Raw genomic sequence first — 18,558 nt, forward strand, 5'->3', positions numbered from 1 at the left:
TGGACTTCGTAGAAATAGAGATAACAAAGGTAAGTTCTTACCATATCTCATATTTTTTCTGTGGGTGTATATGTATTTGTTTGTTTATCATATCGGGGCAAATGTGTTTTTTTTATTTATTTTTTTTATTATTGGCCCACTGTGTTTGGTTATTTTTTTCCTATGTGGGCTAATGTGTTTTATTTTTTCCTGTTGGGGGCCATTGTATTTTATTACTAAGGATTCTGTATGGTAATGGAACACTTTTGAAAAGGGAGCCCAAATTTATATTACTATTCCACCTAGAAAAAGATTATTACTAACTGCACAACTATTTATATTGGCTATGCATGCCAAAATGTGATCTGAACAGATAAATATAAGGGTTTATTCATTAAGGGGTACCAAAATCTTTTTCCGCTTACCAACAAAATTAAGCTTGGCTGGCCCTGCGACAGCCACGTCATACAGGTCTCTATATATAATATATTTGCTGGTGGGATTATCTGCTAGGGGGCACCAGCCAAAATTTTGCCTAGGGCACCAAATTGGCTAGGGCCGGCTCTGATGGTGAGTAAATGTATTACAAGATAAATGACAGGCTAGGCAAATAACTAAGGTAGGAAGACATTATTTCTAATGCCGCTTTTATACCTAAATTCTGGCTCTGACCCGGAGGTTGGTACTGGGTTCCAAACTGGATCAGACCCGAAATTTAGCCGGCGCCAACCCAAGATATTCCCGAGTCGGCGCCGTTCACACCGGAGCCGGGTCTGCAGTGACCCGGCCCTTCCGGCGTGGAAGTGGGCGCTTGGAGATTACGTCATCTCCAAGCTCCACTGAAGCCGGCCAATTGGCCGGCATGCGGCGCACTCCAGGTCATCGTGACCCGGATCGTGCCGTTTACACTGCAGGGTTTCACGGATCATTCCTGCATTAAACCCTGCAAGTGACCTGGGTTGGATTGCCGGGTCACTCGACCCGGGAATCCAAACCTGTCCCTATTTAGACCAAGGAGCTACCCGGGTTAACCCTGCAATAAACCAGGTTTTAGCTCTGGTGTAAAAAGGGTATATGAGAGAGACTGAAATTGGCACAGAATAGAGTAGTCTTTGAAGTGTTTGTGAAACCAGAGAGCCAGCACAAATATTAGCAAGTAAAGTGTTAATTCTTATAGTGAGCAAACAGAGGGCCTGATTCAGACCCACTCGCGAGCGCATTGCGCTCACAAGCGGGTCGATGGCCGGGCAGTGCGTACACTGCGCTTGCGCGACCCCCGGAGCGAGTGAGAACTTCACTCACTTCGGGGCTCGCTACAAACGGGGCGGCTGTCGATGTTGATCGACAGCTCTCCCTGCTTTGTAGGAGGGGAGGGGGCGGTGGCTGGCCAAACGGAGGTGTGGAACGCCTCCCGTTTGGGGGCGGTCCTACTGACATCACACGTGATGTCAGTAGTAAACTTCCTGTTCTATTAGAGCAGGAAGTTCACTGGGGCTCGCAGGAACGAGACCCTACCACAAGGGTCTCGTCGCAAGCACGATGGTCGCGACCATCACCACCTTGCCGCCCGCTAAAGCTGTGGGTGGGCACCCACAGCTTAGTGAGGGCCGGGAGGCCGAACAAGAAAAAAGAAACAACCGCCCTGATTCAGAGCGAGCGCTCGCTTTTTGCGAGCGCCTCTGAATCAGGCCCAGAGTCCAGTGATGAATGTCCAGGTTATGCAGACAGCAGTTGCTTGTAGTGAAGAGATTGTGAACTTACATTTCTTGATTATACTTTGTCCAAATGTTCTGGTTTTAGAATGGTTTGAAGTTAGTGTTCTTCTGTTTAACTTCAGTATAATGCCAAAATGAAATTATGCACTTGTAAATGTTATGCACCAGCAGCCAAGGCCTGCAGCCCAAAATGAAACTTAAATAGTGATTGTTGGCATGTGTATGCAATGATTACAATCAATCGTATTACTCTCCCACTAATATGACTAGCAATAAATGTACTAACGCAAACAAACAAGGAATACCACATAGCTAAGAAGAGCTAGGTCTAGTTATCTATACAATGTGCAAATGGTTCAGATTAAGATCCAGCATTGCTGCAGAATATCTCAGATTACCTAATATACTATACACTGTGCAAATAGTTCAGAATGAGATGTTCTGCAGCAATGATGGATCTTAGATTACCTAATATACTATACACTGTGCAAATGGTTCTGAATGAGATGTTCAGCAGCAATGATGGATTTTAGATTATCTGCCGGTGAAGAAGAGAAAAGGTGTCAATTCATAGTCAATATCAGATGAAAATCATCTAATAACGCCGGTATAACGGCAAAATTTGGTCAGAAATTTAAAGTGCAATAATTATACACTTAAAAATGTTATTCACCAGCAGCCAAAGGCCTGCAGCACAACTGTGCCTACCCCACAGCCAGTTAACAACATAATATTTCCCAACATCCATTTAAGTTTTTCTTCTACCATAAGTTCATTTGTTTTTGGCAAGAAATAGTATGATGGATCTGCACTGTGCGATCACCGAGCAGCCTGTCCCCTTGTACTACCCGAAGGCACAGGTGTAGGGTGCCTGATGTTAAATCCAGCTGTACCCAACAAATCATGTCTGTCTTTTTTTTTTTTTTTAAAGGAGGTGGACGTGGGTCTTGCGGCCGATGTAGGAACCTTGCAGCGTCTGCCGCACATCATTGGGAGCAAAAGGTATGTGTGAAAGTTAAGATGCCAGTGGATGTAAGTCGTGTAGGGACTAAAGTTAGTATGCAGCCTTTTTCAAAGCTGCTGAGTCTTCGGTGGTTTTAGATTTAAAAGGACACAGGAAGTTCTCTTCTGCCCTTAGTGTGTTGGGCCTGAATTCCTTAGTGAACTCGCCTATTATACTGGCCATTATTTGGGGAGTGAGGGCGGGGCGGTTTGAATAGGTGCCATAGATTACAGGGAGGTTGTAGAGGTGCCAGAGCGTTCAGCTGTGGGGCTCTGCATCGTACTGGCATATCCCCAGCCCTTATTCTTTGGCTATTTATTGTGTAATATCCTCAGAGGTTGTGAAAGTTATTTGTATAGAGCATTTCATTTTTCCACCACTAGGTGGAGACAAATCTTTGTTCATGCAATATGTTAATTGCTCATTTTATTTTATTAGCAGTTATTTATATAGCGCACACATATTCCGCAGTGCTTTACAGAGCATATTTGGCCACTCACATCTGTCCCTGCCTCAGTGGAGCTTACAATCTATATTCCCTACCACATGCTCGTAAACATACACACTATGGTCAATTTTGAGGGAAGCCAATTAACCTACCAGGATATTTTTGGAGTGTGGGAGGAAACCGGAGTACCCGGAGGAAACCTACGCAAGCACAGGGAGAATATACAAACTCCACACAGTTAGGGCCGTGGTGGGAATCAAACCCATGACCTCAGTGCTGTGAGGCAGTAACGCTAAGCATTACACCGTCTGTGCTTATTTGTGATTTTATATTATTATTATTCTCATTTATATGGCGCCACAAGTGCTCTGCAGCGCCTTACAAAGTACTTGAACAAATAGATGACCAGCGACTTACAGTACAATACAATACAATACAATGCAAGACATATAAGCAACCAAGTGTTAGGTGCCCTAGTGTGGAGTAAGAAGTGGATGAAAGTAAAGTAAGGAGAAGCATACAAGGTTAGAGGGCCCTGCTCGTAAGAGCTTACATTCTAAAGGGGAGGGGATATATATATATATATATATTATATATATGCATTGTTTTTACTTGAACATTTCTACTTAAGGGGTAAGATCGGTATACTGTACATGCACAATATCTGTTATACATTGTTTAGCCTACAGCTTGTGAATAGTAACATCCTGTTTCTACACTCCTTCCCAACAAGTCACAGTATACCAAGTAAAGCTTATGAATATTCACTGGCAAACAATATTATTGTGGCTGTTAATAGAATTAATTTCCATAAAAAGCTTCGAAATGGGGAATAATCAACCATTCTAAACTGATTTAGCAAAATCTGCATCTGTGTCCTGTTTCCAGATCGGCAAACTGTGGTCCTGATTCAGTATGGATCGCAGCTGCTGATATGCTAATTCCTGCCTAAGCTTAGTCGGCGTAAAGACGGCGACACTGCTGCTCTCTGATAGCTGTCCAATCTCGCTTTTCTGCATAAACATCGGTACCATCAATGCACAACAGCCACTCGCAAAGCATTTACAGCAGGTCTGACCAGCCGCAGACGCGGCTAGTCTCCTCGCACGCAGAGGGCTCTCATGCTGCGTATGCAATCGCAGTAGCTAATTTATGCACGCTCAGGAAACTGCGTTCAAACGGACATGCACACCGGCAATTCTCCGACCACTCCTCCACGTCACCACCCCCCAAACGCTGACTTCCTGTCGCTCACTCTGCTATGGGTTCCTCTGTGCGTCCGTAATCGCATTGCGATTCCAGCGCACGCGCAGTGTGGCTAATAAGCATGCGTAATGGCACACAATCGCTCAATGCGCGTCTAGCTGAACTTGTGATCTGTTCTGAATCCGGCCCTGTGTACGGAGTGTTCTAGGGACGTGCGGTCGTAGTGTACTTGCAGTTACAGATGCATTGAATCTAGGATTCAATCAGGGATTGTGCCCAATGCTGAAGGGCTTTAGCAGGATTCTGTTTTGCCCGAAGCCTGATCTCTCTGCCAATTATTTTTTCTGGGTGTTTAGGAAATGCAGCTCTATATCCTACTAGGGTGACCTAGGGCACGATTCAATTAAACGCAAAGCTATTCAATTCTGCGAGAAGTTAGGTCGTGGAAGTCTCGTTCTCGCGCCTTATAAGGTGATTAGGTGCGAGAATGGGCATTCTCCAACTAAACTTCCCGTCGCGATGCTGTTTTCCCGGCGCTAAGGGCAGAAAACAGCATCGCACCTGGACTTTTGTCGGATATCTGCTCGCAGGGGGGGGGGGGTGATGCGAGAAGAAATCCTTAGTTTGGCTTAGCAGCGCAAATGAATTGAATAGCTCCGGGAGCTGATTCCCCGGCGCTAATCACTTCGCGTTGAATAGAATCGTGCCCATCGATATTTAATAATTTAGGCTCTTCTATCTTAGGGGCATTTTCAATTCCCGACGAAAAGTCCCGTACTTTATCGCATGCTGGACTTTTAGCCTCCTTTCAATGTGAAAAAGTAACGCGTGCGTGCACGCTTTTCGCTGTATTCAATTAGAAATCGGCGAAAACGGGAGCCGGCGAAACTGTAACATGCGAAAAGTGTTGTCAGATTTGGGGAAATTAGCCTGACACCCCCCAAATGATGCACTGACATTGGGGTTCACTCTAGATACCCTCAAATAGGCCTGCTGAAGGTATTTGGGGTACTTAAATGCTCTCAATAGCTGCTATTCACGTCTTTGCATAAGTGGTGAAGAATAGCATTTAGCAGTTTTTTAGGCTCAAAATAAATAGTCCCAGCAAATTTGGGGTACCTGAAAATGGGGGCTAGCATATTTTTAAGTTGCTAAAGTGTAGTTTTAAAAACCCACCTGCCACAAGCACCTGCAAATTTAAAAACACCTGGGGCATACTTGGGACCCCCCTGGAGTCTATTTCGCTACTTTGTAAGTTTGTCCACCAACTATTGACTTTTTCGCCCCCCAAAACGAAATTAATTTTTTGGGGTGATCTAAAGACTTTTTTTTTTTTTTTAAACTTTTTTTTTTTTTTTAAACTTTTTTTTTTTTTTAACGCAGTTTACCTTTGGGGACTGTCCCCAGGGTGCAAGGAGGGTTCCTGCAGCTTTGCACCCCAAAACCCCAATTCTGCACTTTTTTTCGACACCTACAGTATTCATAGGCAAAACTCTTTTGCAGGTCCCATTGCATTGAGTTTCCGCATCGGCGAAAACTCTTCGGAATTTAATACGGAGGAAACTTTTCGCATGGCGAAATTACACCACTCGCGATACTTTTCTGCAGAAACTGACTTATCGCGGATAAGTGAATACGGCCCTTAGAGAGATCTGGTTTCCTTTGTGATAGAGGGTCTGATTCGGAGGTGGATGTAAGTAGGGTCAGTGCACCGTCTTCGGCTGGATCGGTGCAGAGAAATTATGGTAACGCTGAAGGTGGCGTCTCTGGCTTCGCTGATTTTTGCTGCCTTTGTCATTATACGCAGCACCAGATCACCATCGGCGACATAGTGGTGAACACACTAGCGCACACGGGGGTGGGTGGTTTTGAGTACCCAGACACCCCACTGACAGACTAAAGAGCTATCACCATCTTCTTAAGCCCCGCCCCTTGCTGGAATATGCCGCGATTCGCGGGTCAGTCTGGAGGAGGCGGAGCCAATATGACGTGATCCCATTAGAATCGCCCCGTCCCAATTGACCAGTGAGTCATGGCATTTTGGGAGGGGCCCAATGACAGGTAGCCGGCTTCCCGACTGCTTTGTCCCGGCGTGGAATAAATGACCGGAGTCTATATCTAGACGCCTGTCATTTCCCCGACGCCGGGAGACCGGCGCCCGGCATCCCAATGGAAGGGATGCCGGGCGCCACGAGCGGACAGCCGCGCGGGGGGGAGAGGGTTAGGTTTAGGGCACCCGGGGGGGGACTTAGGGTTAGGCTAGGGGGAGGGAGGGTTAGGCACCCCCGGGGGGGACCTAGGGTTAGGCAGCGGGGAAGGGGGGGCTTAGGGTTAGGCACTTGGGGGGAGGTTAGGGTTAGGCACCCCTAAGGAGGGTTAGGGGGTTAGGTTAGTTTATACTTACCTTAGCGACGATCAGAATTTACTGATTGCTAAAAATATATATATATATATATATATATATATATATATATACACACACACACACAAGTAGGGAGGGCGCTAATTATAATAATTGACATTTAATCAATCAAATATTAACCATACTGCTCAGAATTCGAATAATGAAATTTTGTTGGTGATGAATGAAGAAATTCTCTCAGAACTTGAATTCTTCAAGATGTTTCTTGAATAATTCACCAAAATGGGGTTAGTTCACGAAATTGACCATCAGGCAAGTTAATTGAAGATGGTATTATTATTCCTTATGGTTATCTGTAAATATACCATTGCACCAGAAGAAAAATCACCCAAGAAGTAGGCCAAAGACCAAATATTAGACAATATTTAAAAATATTTATTACGCCTAAAACCAAATTTGACAATGTTTTCAAAAAACATGCTTAAATCAATTTTGTAACCTAGGGTGCTGAGTTCAGGCCTCAATAGGAAGATGTCACCAGCCTCTGTCGCACCCTATGGGTGTGAGCTCTTGACAGTGGGAACCAAATTGTAATGGCATTAATCAAGTGCCGTTCACACTACGCGTTTCATCCCATTACAGGACTTCATCAGCGGGTTAATCACATTGTTACAAATAACCTTTAAATCACAGTCGGAGGCGAGTAGCTTCACAGATAATAAACTTTATGATGTGGAGTACTGCACTGGCAGAGACTTGGGTGCTGTACTCCACATCATAAAGTTCATTATCTATTCAGCTACTCTACTCCGACTGTGATTTTAAAGGTTATTTTATTATTTACCTATATGGATTTACCTATTTTTGGGGGGGTAAATTGTTCATTGGGATTGGGTTGGATGCTTTTTCATTTTTCTAATATTGGATTTTATTTTTAGTAGGTGTAATCTCCCAGGGGTATTGCGTCCTATAGACCTATTTACGTGAATGTTTGCTACAAAGTGATCATACGTAATAACTGACATGAGGTATGAGAAAAAAATGATGAAAACCGAAGGTGAACGAGCATTTAAAAAAGGTTTTAAGAGCACGGCCTTAGGGGCTTGTACATAGACCCGTAAAGCTGTAAGTCACTAATGGATGGTACCTGACTGCTGATACCCTTGCACCCGCCACCCCTTTGCACCCTAATGCCCCTTTATTGTGCATAACCGCATTAGAGACCGAAATAACAGGACCTGCATCCAAGGTAATTTCTTTATTACCAAGAGACATAACTGGTGTGTTTAGTTCTCTTTTACTTTTTACCCCAGTGTGTTGGCTGATTGCTATGTCAGCTGCCCATATACCCGATGTGAGTAATGGAGCTGGTACGTGCCGTGACATAAACGCACAGTTTGCTTTGCAGTGATAGAACATATGGCCCAGGTCGCTGGCTTTTTAAAAAGAAAAATAGAAATATTTTTTTTTTTTTAGGAATGCATTGTAATTTCCAAAAAGGAAGTAGAACAGTGTCTTATAGCTTACAGATGTGTCCTCCTACTCCTTGCAGCACGAGACGCCTGTCGCGAATGAGGCGCCAGCTGCAGTGTGAATCATCAGCTTGCGCCAAGCGCCTTTCTCATGCCCCTTAGTCTCTTACAGATGAGACAAACCACTTCAGGAGACTGCACTGATTAATCTAATATGCGGCACTTGTACATCTCTGTGAGGCCGAGTCCGTATACGAGGCACCTTGGTGTGGAAGAAAGCCGTGGCCTATGTATCGTAGCACTTCATATACAGATTTAGTAGCACACCTATATATGATTAGCACGGGATCTGGCAGCTCACTCGCACCAGGCGTCTTGCATCTTGCCGTATTGAGGCTTGCGGCTAAGACACTTTTTCAGGAAAAAGCAACCCGAGGTCCTGACGCACTGAAAGGGGCTGTTTTGGCTTACCTGCCGCTATAGTGTATAAGGACATATTTGTACTTTGTTCTTGCAAGGCTATTTATTTCCATTGCAGTATATCCATTATAAACCCATCCCTTATGCCCTTCCCTCTCTCTGTGTATCAGTCCCTTTTTTGGTTAATGTTTAAAGAAAAACTTGTTAAAAAAAATGAGTATCTATAGTTAGTGCCGTGTAGTCATAACTTTTATATACGTGTAGTAAGTATACATACATGCAAGGATATGATTGGTGGCATACCGTGAATGGAGTGTCTAGCATTCATATAAACCTGTTTTATAATATTGTTTTAGAAATAAAGCTGTTGTATTTTATGCTCTTTATTTGGAGTTTGTTATCTTTTACCTTTTGCCATACAGGATATCTTCCTGTATTCAGTAGACTTCATTTAAATCAGTGTTTTTTTTTTTTTTTTTTTCTCAATACGTGGGCCCGATAAAGAGATGGACGCAATAGGCTTTGCTAAAAAATTCTAAATTGATAAATGATACCCTGACATTGAATTATGTGTTTTTGGAGGATAGTTTATAAAAGAAGGGGAATAGAAAATTCCCCTTAACTTGTATTTAGAATTCTTATACAACTTCTTTGTACTCTAGACCAGAGGTTCTCAAACTCTGTCCTCAGGACCCCACACAGGTCACGTTTTCCAGGTCACCCAGCAGGTGCACAGGTGTGTTCATTACTCACTGACACATTTTAAACGATCCACAGGTGGTTATAATTATTTCACTTTTTGATTTTGTGAAGAGACCTCTGGAAAACATGTCCTGTGTGAGGGTCCTGAGGACCGAGTTTGAGAACCTGTGCTCTAGATGATTCTATAACGTTATATCACCATTTACCTCTTCGTATGCTAAAAAGTGAGAATTAGGTGTAACTTGGCTAATGCTGTAATAAATTTCCTGTAATGTAAAGTTGTTTGTTTTAGATTTTTATAACTATTTTGTCTAAAGGTGTGTGTGTGTGTGTGTGTGTGTGTGTGTGTGTGTGTGTGTGTGTGTGTGTGTGTGTGTGTGTGTGTGTGTGTGTGTGTGTGTGTGTGTGTGTGTGTGTGTGTGTGTGTGTGTGTGTGTGTGTGGACATTGACAGAATTTTCATATTTTGTCCTCTATTCACCACCACAATGAGTTTGAAATTAAACAAACAAGATGTGCTATAACTGCAGACTTTCAGATTTAATTTGAGGGTAATTACATCCAAATCAGGTGAACGGTGTAGGAATTACAACGGTTTCTATATGTGCCTCCCACTTTTTAATTGGCCAAAAGTAATGGGAGAAACTACACAATCCTAAATCTAACTTTCACTTTTTAATACTTTGTTGCAAATTCTTTGCAGGCAATTACAGTCTGGAATGCATAGACATCACCAGACGCTGGGTTTCATCCCTGGTGATGCTCTGCCAGGCCTCTACTGCAAATGTCTTCAGTTCCTGCTTGTTCTTGGGGCATTTTCCCTTCAGTTTTGTCTTCATCAAGTGAAATGCATGCTCAATAGGATTCAGGTCAGGGGATTGACTTGGCCATTGCATAACATTCCACTTTTTAGCCTTAGAAAAACTCTTTGGTTGCTTTTGCAGTATGCTTCGGATCATTGTCCATCTGCACTGTGAAGCGCCGTCCAATGAGTTCTGAAGCATTTGACTGAATATGAGCATATAATATTGCCCGTAACACTTCAGAATTCATTCTGCTGCTTTTGTCAGCAGTCACATCATCAATAAATACAAGGGAACCAGTTCCATTGGCAGCCATACATGCCCTCCCCATGACACTACCATCACCATGCTTCACTGATGAGGTGGTATGTTTTGGATCATGAGCAGTTCCTTTCCTTCTCCATACTCTTCTCTTCCCATCACTCTGGTACAAGTTGATCTTTGTCTCATCTGTCCATAGGATGTTGTTCCAGAACTGTAATGGCTTTTTTAGATGTTGTTTGTCAAACTCTAATCTGGTCTTCCTGTTTTTGTGGCTCACCAATGGTTTGCATCTTGTGGTGAACCCTCTATATTCACTCTTGTGAACTCTTCTCTTGATTGTTGACTTTGACACATATACACCTACCTCCTGGAGAGTGTTCTTGATTTGGCCAACTGTTGTGAAGGGGTTTTTCTTCACCAGGGAAATAATTATTCTGTCATCAACCACAGTTGTTTTCCGTGGTCTTCTGGGTCTTTTGGTGTTGCTGAGCTCTCCGGTGCGTTCTTTCTTTTTAAGAATGTTCCAAACAGTTGATTTGGCCACACCTCATGTTTTTGCTATCTCTTTGATGGCTTTGTTTTGATTTTTCAGCCTAATGATGGCTTGCTTCACTGATAGTGACAGCTCTTTGGATCTCATATTGAGAGTCAACAGCAACTGATTCCAAATGCAAATGTCACACCTAGAATCAACTCCAGACCTTTTACCTGCTTAATTGATAATGAGGGAATAGCCCACACCTGTCCATGAAATAGCTTTTGAGTTGATAGTCCCATTACTTTTGGCCCCTTAAAAAGTGGGAGGCACATATAGAAACCGTTGTAATTCCTACACCGTTCACCTGATTTGGATGTAATTACCCTCAAATTAAATCTGAAAGTCTGCAGTTAAAGCACATCTTGTTTGTTTTATTTCAAAGCCATTGTGGTGGTGAATAGAGGCCAAAATATGAAAATTCTGTCAATGTCCCAATATTTATGCACCTGTGTGTGTGTGTGTGTGTGTGTGTATGTATGTATATATATAAAATTTATTCCATTATATTTTATTTAGGATAAAAAAAATAAAAATAAAAGAAGATTCCATATATACTAGGTACACATGATGTAATGAAGCAAAATAACATCTCTGAGTTAATAAGGCCGGGTACCCTCCGACTGGGCTTAATATGTTGGAGCTTTATTTATATATATATATATATATATATATATATATATTTTTTTTTTTTTTTTACTTCAAGGGCGCTTCAACAAGCTTAATAATACGGACAATCCTTATATTCTTTGTATATAACAATCCCTTCAGGGTTTATAGGTTCCAATTCTTTCCGTTTTATGGATGTAGATATCAATTTTCGTGCTCGCTTTTCAGAGCTGATCGAAAAGTTCATATGATAGAACTTGTTTTATCGTCGTCCTTGGGGTTCTAAAATATACCCTCACACCAGAAAAACGCCCAAGATAGGCCCAAAGGCCAATATTAATACACTTTAAAATAAATTTTATTAAAAAATTTGAAAATTCAGATGGACAAATATTTAATCTTACCCTCCAACATGTCCCGTTCCATTAGGTACAAAATACTCTGCTCCTGGACTTCCCACCTAATGTATGATTGCTGTCACCTGTGTTTTAACAATGTAATTGATGAGTCAGGTGTTTCACCACAGGTGTCTGCAATCATCAATTAAGAGGGAAGTCCGGGAGCAGAGCTTTTTGTACCTAATGGAATGGGTCATGTTGGAGGGTCTGATTTAATGATGGCCCAGGCGAATCCCTCACGGATCTCGAGGTCGGCCATTACAACATACAGTGTGTACCCAACTTAAGTTAAAATTGCTGGCACATTGGGACCTGCTATTAGGAAGACCTGCATGAACTGTCCAGCTCTCCTATAAATGCTGCTGAGGATAATGCTGTACATAGGCGTTACTGGGTCTGGTAACACAGTCTGTGCCCGAAAAGGGGTGTGACCTAACATAAAGGGCGTGGTCTCCTGGGAAATCCCTTTCACAACACGGGGGGGGGGGTGGGGGGGGTTCCAGCCTCCCTGGAGATGCTGGGCTGCCCCCGGAGGCTATTGCCTGTACTGTCAGCTCCTCCTCTGTGACAGGAGCCCAGTGCTGCAGGGGAATGTCGCACAGCAGCAGCTGTCACTGAGGAGGAGCTGGACATTTTGGTCAACCCTCAGAGGGTGACAGCCGGGTGCGGCCCGCCCCTCCGCAGTGACGCCACTGCTACAGTAAGACCTTGCAGCAATTGATGGGAATTATAGACCCATGGAAACCTGCGGATGTGTACCAGGTGATCTAATCGACTTCTCATTCTCTTTTCCCTCTGCAGCCTGGTGAATGAGCTGGCTTTTACTGCTAGGAAGATGATGTCCGACGAAGCTTTGGGTAGCGGTTTTGTCAGGTATCTTCTTTGTCTCTGCCCCTATGTTTGTGTATATAGCTGCTCCTTGCCCCTGTGTAAACAGATGTGGAGATATTTGTTGGTATCATTACAGCTCATTGAAACAATACTTCATCCCTCCTGAAAAGTGAGGCAATGAAAAGCTCTCGTCTCCTCCTGTAGACCTGCATGCCTGTGCTATGTCCTAATAATGCAGCCTTTATAATGATAAAGGCTGCAGATGCAGAAACAGTGGGCAGATGTTCGCATAGACGTTCTGATACTTGCGTCCAATTCAGAATAATACCCCTGCGACCGTAATGCGATTGGCAGGCTGCATACTGAGAGACCCAGGTCCTTTGCAGCCATATGGGGGTACAAAGAAGCGTTCTAGCACGTCAGTGCGGGCACTGTTGCTGACTATATTTCGCACTGGTGTGTGATGAAAGGGTGTTTTGAGGACCATGGCAATGATATTATTACATGGTTAAATATATTTTAAATTAAGATAAAGTGCATAAGACTTATACACTAAAAAGTGTATATATCTTATGCACTTTCTTTATTTAAAATATCTAGAACTATGTAATAATGACAACTTTTACCATTATTCTCAATACACCACACACTAGTGCTAAATATACATAGCAATAGCTATAATCACATTTAACAAATGGACCTTCGTGCTTATCTTATTTGACAATTAAAAAAAATAGGGGTAAAATAAATATTTAAAGTACATATATTCAATTTTAAGTACTATTACCACTGACGCTACAGTTCCTCAAGGCTTTAGCCTGTGTCACGGACTACTAGGAACAGAGGAGACTTCAAGTCAGACAGGATTCTCTTTCGCGCTGTGACTCGTGGAGGAGGCAGTGGGGCCGCAGCACAGCAGGGAGCCGGCTTTTCTGTGTGAATGGCCGCGGGCTGCCCGACCAGCTGACTTGCTGTTGGGTCACCCACCATCCAGTCACACTGATGGCAGCGATTGGGGTCAGCCCGACATGTCCGGAAGTGCTGGGCACGCCCCCAAGAGTGACGAAAAAGGGTATGCGTCTAAAAAGACACATCCCTTTTCCTTTCGGGTGTGCCCTTTCTCCAGATTCGGCGCCTAGAGTGAACACTACGTGACTACAGTTCCAAAGATTTATTAAGAAGTTTATAGTCAACCACCCTGGAAGTGGCATCAAGAGGGAAATCACCCCTAGATTAAACAGAAAGATACTGAGAATGGTAAAAAAAAAAGAGCCAAACTTCCAAAGATATACAAGCTGAACTCCATGGTCAAGGTATGTCCAAGTCTGTCTGGCCATACAGTGGTCTCCATAGAAGAAGACCCTGGAGGACTCCACCTTTTGGAAGAAAAAAAACAGAAAAGAGCCGGACTGGAATTTGCTCCTTTGGGCAGATGAGTCAAAACTGGAGCTCTATGGCAAGTCACGTAAGTTCTATTTTCACAGACGGAAAAATGAATCTTTCTAGGAAAAAAAACGCCATACCTACTGTGACACATGGTGGCGGCTTAGGTATGTTTTGGGGCTGCTGTGCTGCCTCCGGCACGGGTTGTCTTGAACCGGTGCAGGGCACATTTAAATCACAAGGTATTCTGGAGTGAAACATACTGCCTAGAGTCAGAGAGCTCTGTCTCAGTCTCCAGTCATAGGTCCTACAAAAGGATAATCACCCAGAACACACAATAAAAGAACCCATGAAAGGAAAAGAACAAAACATTGTGCTATTCTGGTGGCCTTCTATGAACCCTGATCTCAATCCTATCAAAGGTCTATGGAAAGAGCTGACATACATACAGCCTGGGGCAGGCACCCATCACACCTGGGATAGCTGGAGCAGTGCACTCAGGAAGAGTGGGCCAAACTACCCGTTGGCAGGCACAGGAGTCTATTGCAGTGATAACCTAATATTTTGTTTCACAACCTATAGAGACTAAGGGTCCCATAATTTTTGTTTGTTTTATTATTTACATTATTCTTTTGAATAAAAAAAATCCAATGCAAAGTCTTGATTTATGTTGAATATAGAGTAAACCATGATGGATGCTAATTACATTTGCCAGTTTAATATTTTGGAGAAAAATTTGTGTGTGGAAGGGTACCAACAGATTTATACACGTCTGTAAAATAGCTCTGCTCCTGTGCCTGTGTGTATGTGTATATAGCTGCTCATGTGTGTGTGTGTGTGTGTGTGTGTGTGTATATAGCTGCTCCTGTGCCTGTGTGTGTGTGTATATAGCTGCTCGTGTGTGTGTGTATGTATATAGCTGCTCCTGTGCCTGTGTGTATGTGTATATAGCTGCTCGTGTGTGTGTGTGTGTGTATGTGTGTATGTGTATATAGCTGCTCGTGTGTGTGTGTATGTGTATATAGCTGCTCCTGTGCCTGTGTGTATGTGTATATAGCTGCTCGTGTGTGTGTGTGTATATAGCTGTACCTGTGTGTGTGTGTATATAGCTGCTCGTGTGTGTGTGTGTATATAGCTGCTCGTGTGTGTGTGTATATAGCTGCTCGTGTGTGTGTGTATGTGTATATAGCTGCTCCTGTGCCTGTGTGTATGTGTATATAGCTGCTCGTGTGTGTATGTGTATATAGCTGCTCCTGTGCCTGTGTGTATGTGTATATAGCTGCTCGTGTGTGTGTGTGTTTGTGTGTATATAGCTGTGTCTGTGTGTATGTGTATACAGCTGCTCGTGTGTGTGTGTGTATAGCTGCTCGTGTATGTGTATATAGCTGCTCCTGTGCCTGTGTGTATGTGTATATAGCTGCTCGTGTGTGTGTGTATGTATATAGCTGCTCCTGTGCCTGTGTGTATGTGTATATAGCTGCTCGTGTGTGTGTGTATATAGCTGCTCGTGTGTGTGTGTATGTGTATATAGCTGCTCCTGTGCCTGTGTGTATGTGTATATAGCTGCTCGTGTGTGTATGTGTATATAGCTGCTCCTGTGCCTGTGTGTATGTGTATATAGCTGCTCGTGTGTGTGTGTGTTTGTGTGTATATAGCTGTGTCTGTGTGTATGTGTATACAGCTGCTCGTGTGTGTGTGTGTGTGTATAGCTGCTCGTGTATGTGTATATAGCTGCTCCTGTGCCTGTGTGGATTAGGGTTAGGCACTGGGGGGGGAAGGTTAGGGTTAAGCACCCCTAAGGGAGGGTTAGGGGGCTGAAATAGGTTAGTATATACTTACCTTTGACGATCGGTATTTCCTCCTCTGCCGGGATCCCGCTGTCGGGATTCCAACCGCCGGGCATGGGTCCGGCAGTAAATCATACAGATTCCGCCCCTGTGTGTGTATGCAGGCTGTTGCTCTGCCCGTGTGTGTGTGTGTGTGTGTGTGTGTATGCAGGCTGTTGCTCTGCCCGTGTGTGTGTGTATGCAGGCTGTTGCTCTGCCCGTGTGTGTGTGTGTGTGTATGCAGGCTGTTGCTCTGCCCGTGTGTGTGTGTGTACGCAGGTTGTTGCTCTGCCCGTGTGTGTGTGTGTATGCAGGTTGTTGCTCTGCCCGTGTGTGTGTGTGTATATGCAGGCTGTTGCTCTGCCCGTGTGTGTGTGTGTGTGTGTGTGTATGCAGGTTGTTGCTCTGCCCGTGTGTGTGTGTGTGTATGCAGGCTGTTGCTCTGCCCGTGTGTGTGTGTATGCAGGCTGTTGCTCTGCCCCTGTGTGTGTATGCAGGCTGTTGCTCTGTGTGTGTGTGTGTGTGTGTGTATGCAGGCTGTTGCTCTGCCCCTGTGTGTGTGTGTGTGTGTATGCAGGCTGTTGCTCTGCCCCTGTGTGTGTATGCAGGCTGTTGGGGTGTGTGTGTGTGTATGCAGGCTGTTGCTCTGCCCGTGTGTGTGTGTATGCAGGCTGTTGCTCTGCCCGTGTGTGTGTGTATGCAGGCTGTTGCTCTACCCGTGTGTGTGTGTGTGTGTGTGTGTGTGTGTATGCAGGCTGTTGCTCTGCCTGTGTGTGTGTGTGTGTGTGTGTGTGTGTGTGTGTGTGTTGTGTGTATGTGTATGCAGGCTGTTGCTTTGCCCCTGTGTAAAGCTGACTGTAACTCTTCTCCTCCGTTTGTGCACACAGAGCAGATTTCCTCTTGTTATTACCCCAGCTCTGCAGGTTCTTTTGGTCACTTTTTCATTTTTCTCTCTTCCTCTCCACCAGCCGGGTGTTCCCTGACAAATCGTCCCTCCTCCTCGCTGCTTTTGACCTGGCCTCTGAGATCGCTAGCAAGAGCCCCGTTGCAGTTCAAGGAACCAAAGTGAATCTACTGTATTCTCAGGACCACTCGGTGCAGGACAGTTTGAATTACATGGTGAGTCCACTTCCCTGTCGTACAGCTACTTGCTCCTTGTTCCCTCACAAGCCTTTATCATAACTATGTTCTGTCCATGTTACAGGCAACCTGGAACATGAGCATGCTTCAGACACAGGATATCATGACATCTGCACAGGCCGTAATGCAGAAGAAGCCAATAACAGATGTCACATTTTCTAAATTATAGTAGTAACCCTGTAGTGCTTTACACATGATTGACCAATCTGACATGACAGCTAGGATGTAACCTAACGTGACCGGGACAGAAGCATCCCACTCTGTGACACACAAAGGCCTGTTCATTTTCCAAATTAATAAATTAATCTGATCAGTTTGAATGACTGGATTTACTCTGCAAACTCATAACAAGTGGAATTATAAATGTCCAATAGCAAGAATGGATACTGGACAGAGGGCCTAGGCACCTTCAGGGTTAAGCTTGGGGGTTATGGTCATTTTCCCAGGGTTCCACTTTCCCTTCTCCGGGGGTTATTTACTAACATAGCATGTAGGTATAAACAATTCATTGAAATCCAGCAGCCAATCGGCAATTAGCTTTAATCTGTCTGGTGCAAATTACACAATATAAGCAAGTGTTTCATTGGCTGCTATCGTTTAGTGCAGATTTTGCACCTGAAAGCAATGCTAGTAAATCATCCCTCCTGTCTTCTCAGGAATCGCCCTCAGCCAGCAGAAACGTTCTGAAAAGCTCACAGCCTCTAAAAGTCAATACTGAGGGAAAACCTCACTGTATTATAGATTTTTTTTCAGGCTTTTCCTCTTTTGCGGAGATTATCAGACATTATGGGGCCCATTTAATAATGATCGCATTGCAATGCGATCATTATACCGCAAATATGAAATGATAAATGGGTCCCTAAAGCCCAGTGATCCACAGTATTTCTGAGCGACATGTGGTATTGTAAGGCAAACACAGATGTTGGTGCATAAGGTGCATAGCAAATACGCGATGCAATTTACAGTGATTTACTATCTCCACACAGGGATTTATGGTATATTCTGCCAAGGACAGGAAATGACTGATTAACGAGACATGGACTTGGTGAGGGACAAACTACTAGTGACATATTCAACTGAAGAAATATTAACCTTTTAATTTAAGGAGATCTAAATCCTACCCCATCTTTATCTGCCATTTTATTGAATTTCAGTTTTTGCTGCCCGAATGTTTGAAGCGCAGTTTATTGTTTATTACGAAGTCATTAAAAGTTTAAATTGAATGATTTGTGCTTGTATAAAAAACTTTTGTTTCTGTTATTATTCTGAATGGAGCAGTCCATGCGTCTGGGGAAAAATACAGGCCCTAGAACTGTGTAGTTGTGGAACTACACATTCCAGCATGCCCTGTCACAGTTTTAGCATGCCCTAACACCAAAACTGTGGCAGGGCATGCTGGGCTGTGTAGTTCAATAGCAGCTGGAGTGCCACAAGTTGTTTAACCCTGCCCTTGTAAATGTTCA

The 18,558-nt window shown here is 43.7% G+C and overlaps 1 protein-coding gene across 1 annotated transcript in view; it reads left to right on the forward strand.

Annotated features, from left to right (window-relative positions):
• Positions 1–18,323, forward strand: part of ECH1 (enoyl-CoA hydratase 1) — a 37,465-nt gene extending 19,142 nt beyond the window's left edge. The window contains exons 7-10 of the mRNA XM_088477164.1: positions 2,626–2,696; positions 12,717–12,788; positions 16,924–17,074; positions 17,160–18,323. Coding sequence (XP_088333290.1) covers positions 2,626–2,696; positions 12,717–12,788; positions 16,924–17,074; positions 17,160–17,264 — 399 coding nt within the window. The 3' untranslated portion in view covers positions 17,265–18,323. The remainder of the gene's footprint in view (positions 1–2,625; positions 2,697–12,716; positions 12,789–16,923; positions 17,075–17,159) is intronic.
• Positions 18,324–18,558: the final 235 nt, after the last annotated feature.

Source organism: Taudactylus pleione, unplaced genomic scaffold (genome assembly GCF_031769625.1).
Source record: "Taudactylus pleione unplaced genomic scaffold, aTauple2 ptg000199l, whole genome shotgun sequence".
Lineage (NCBI taxonomy): Eukaryota > Metazoa > Chordata > Amphibia > Anura > Myobatrachidae > Taudactylus > Taudactylus pleione.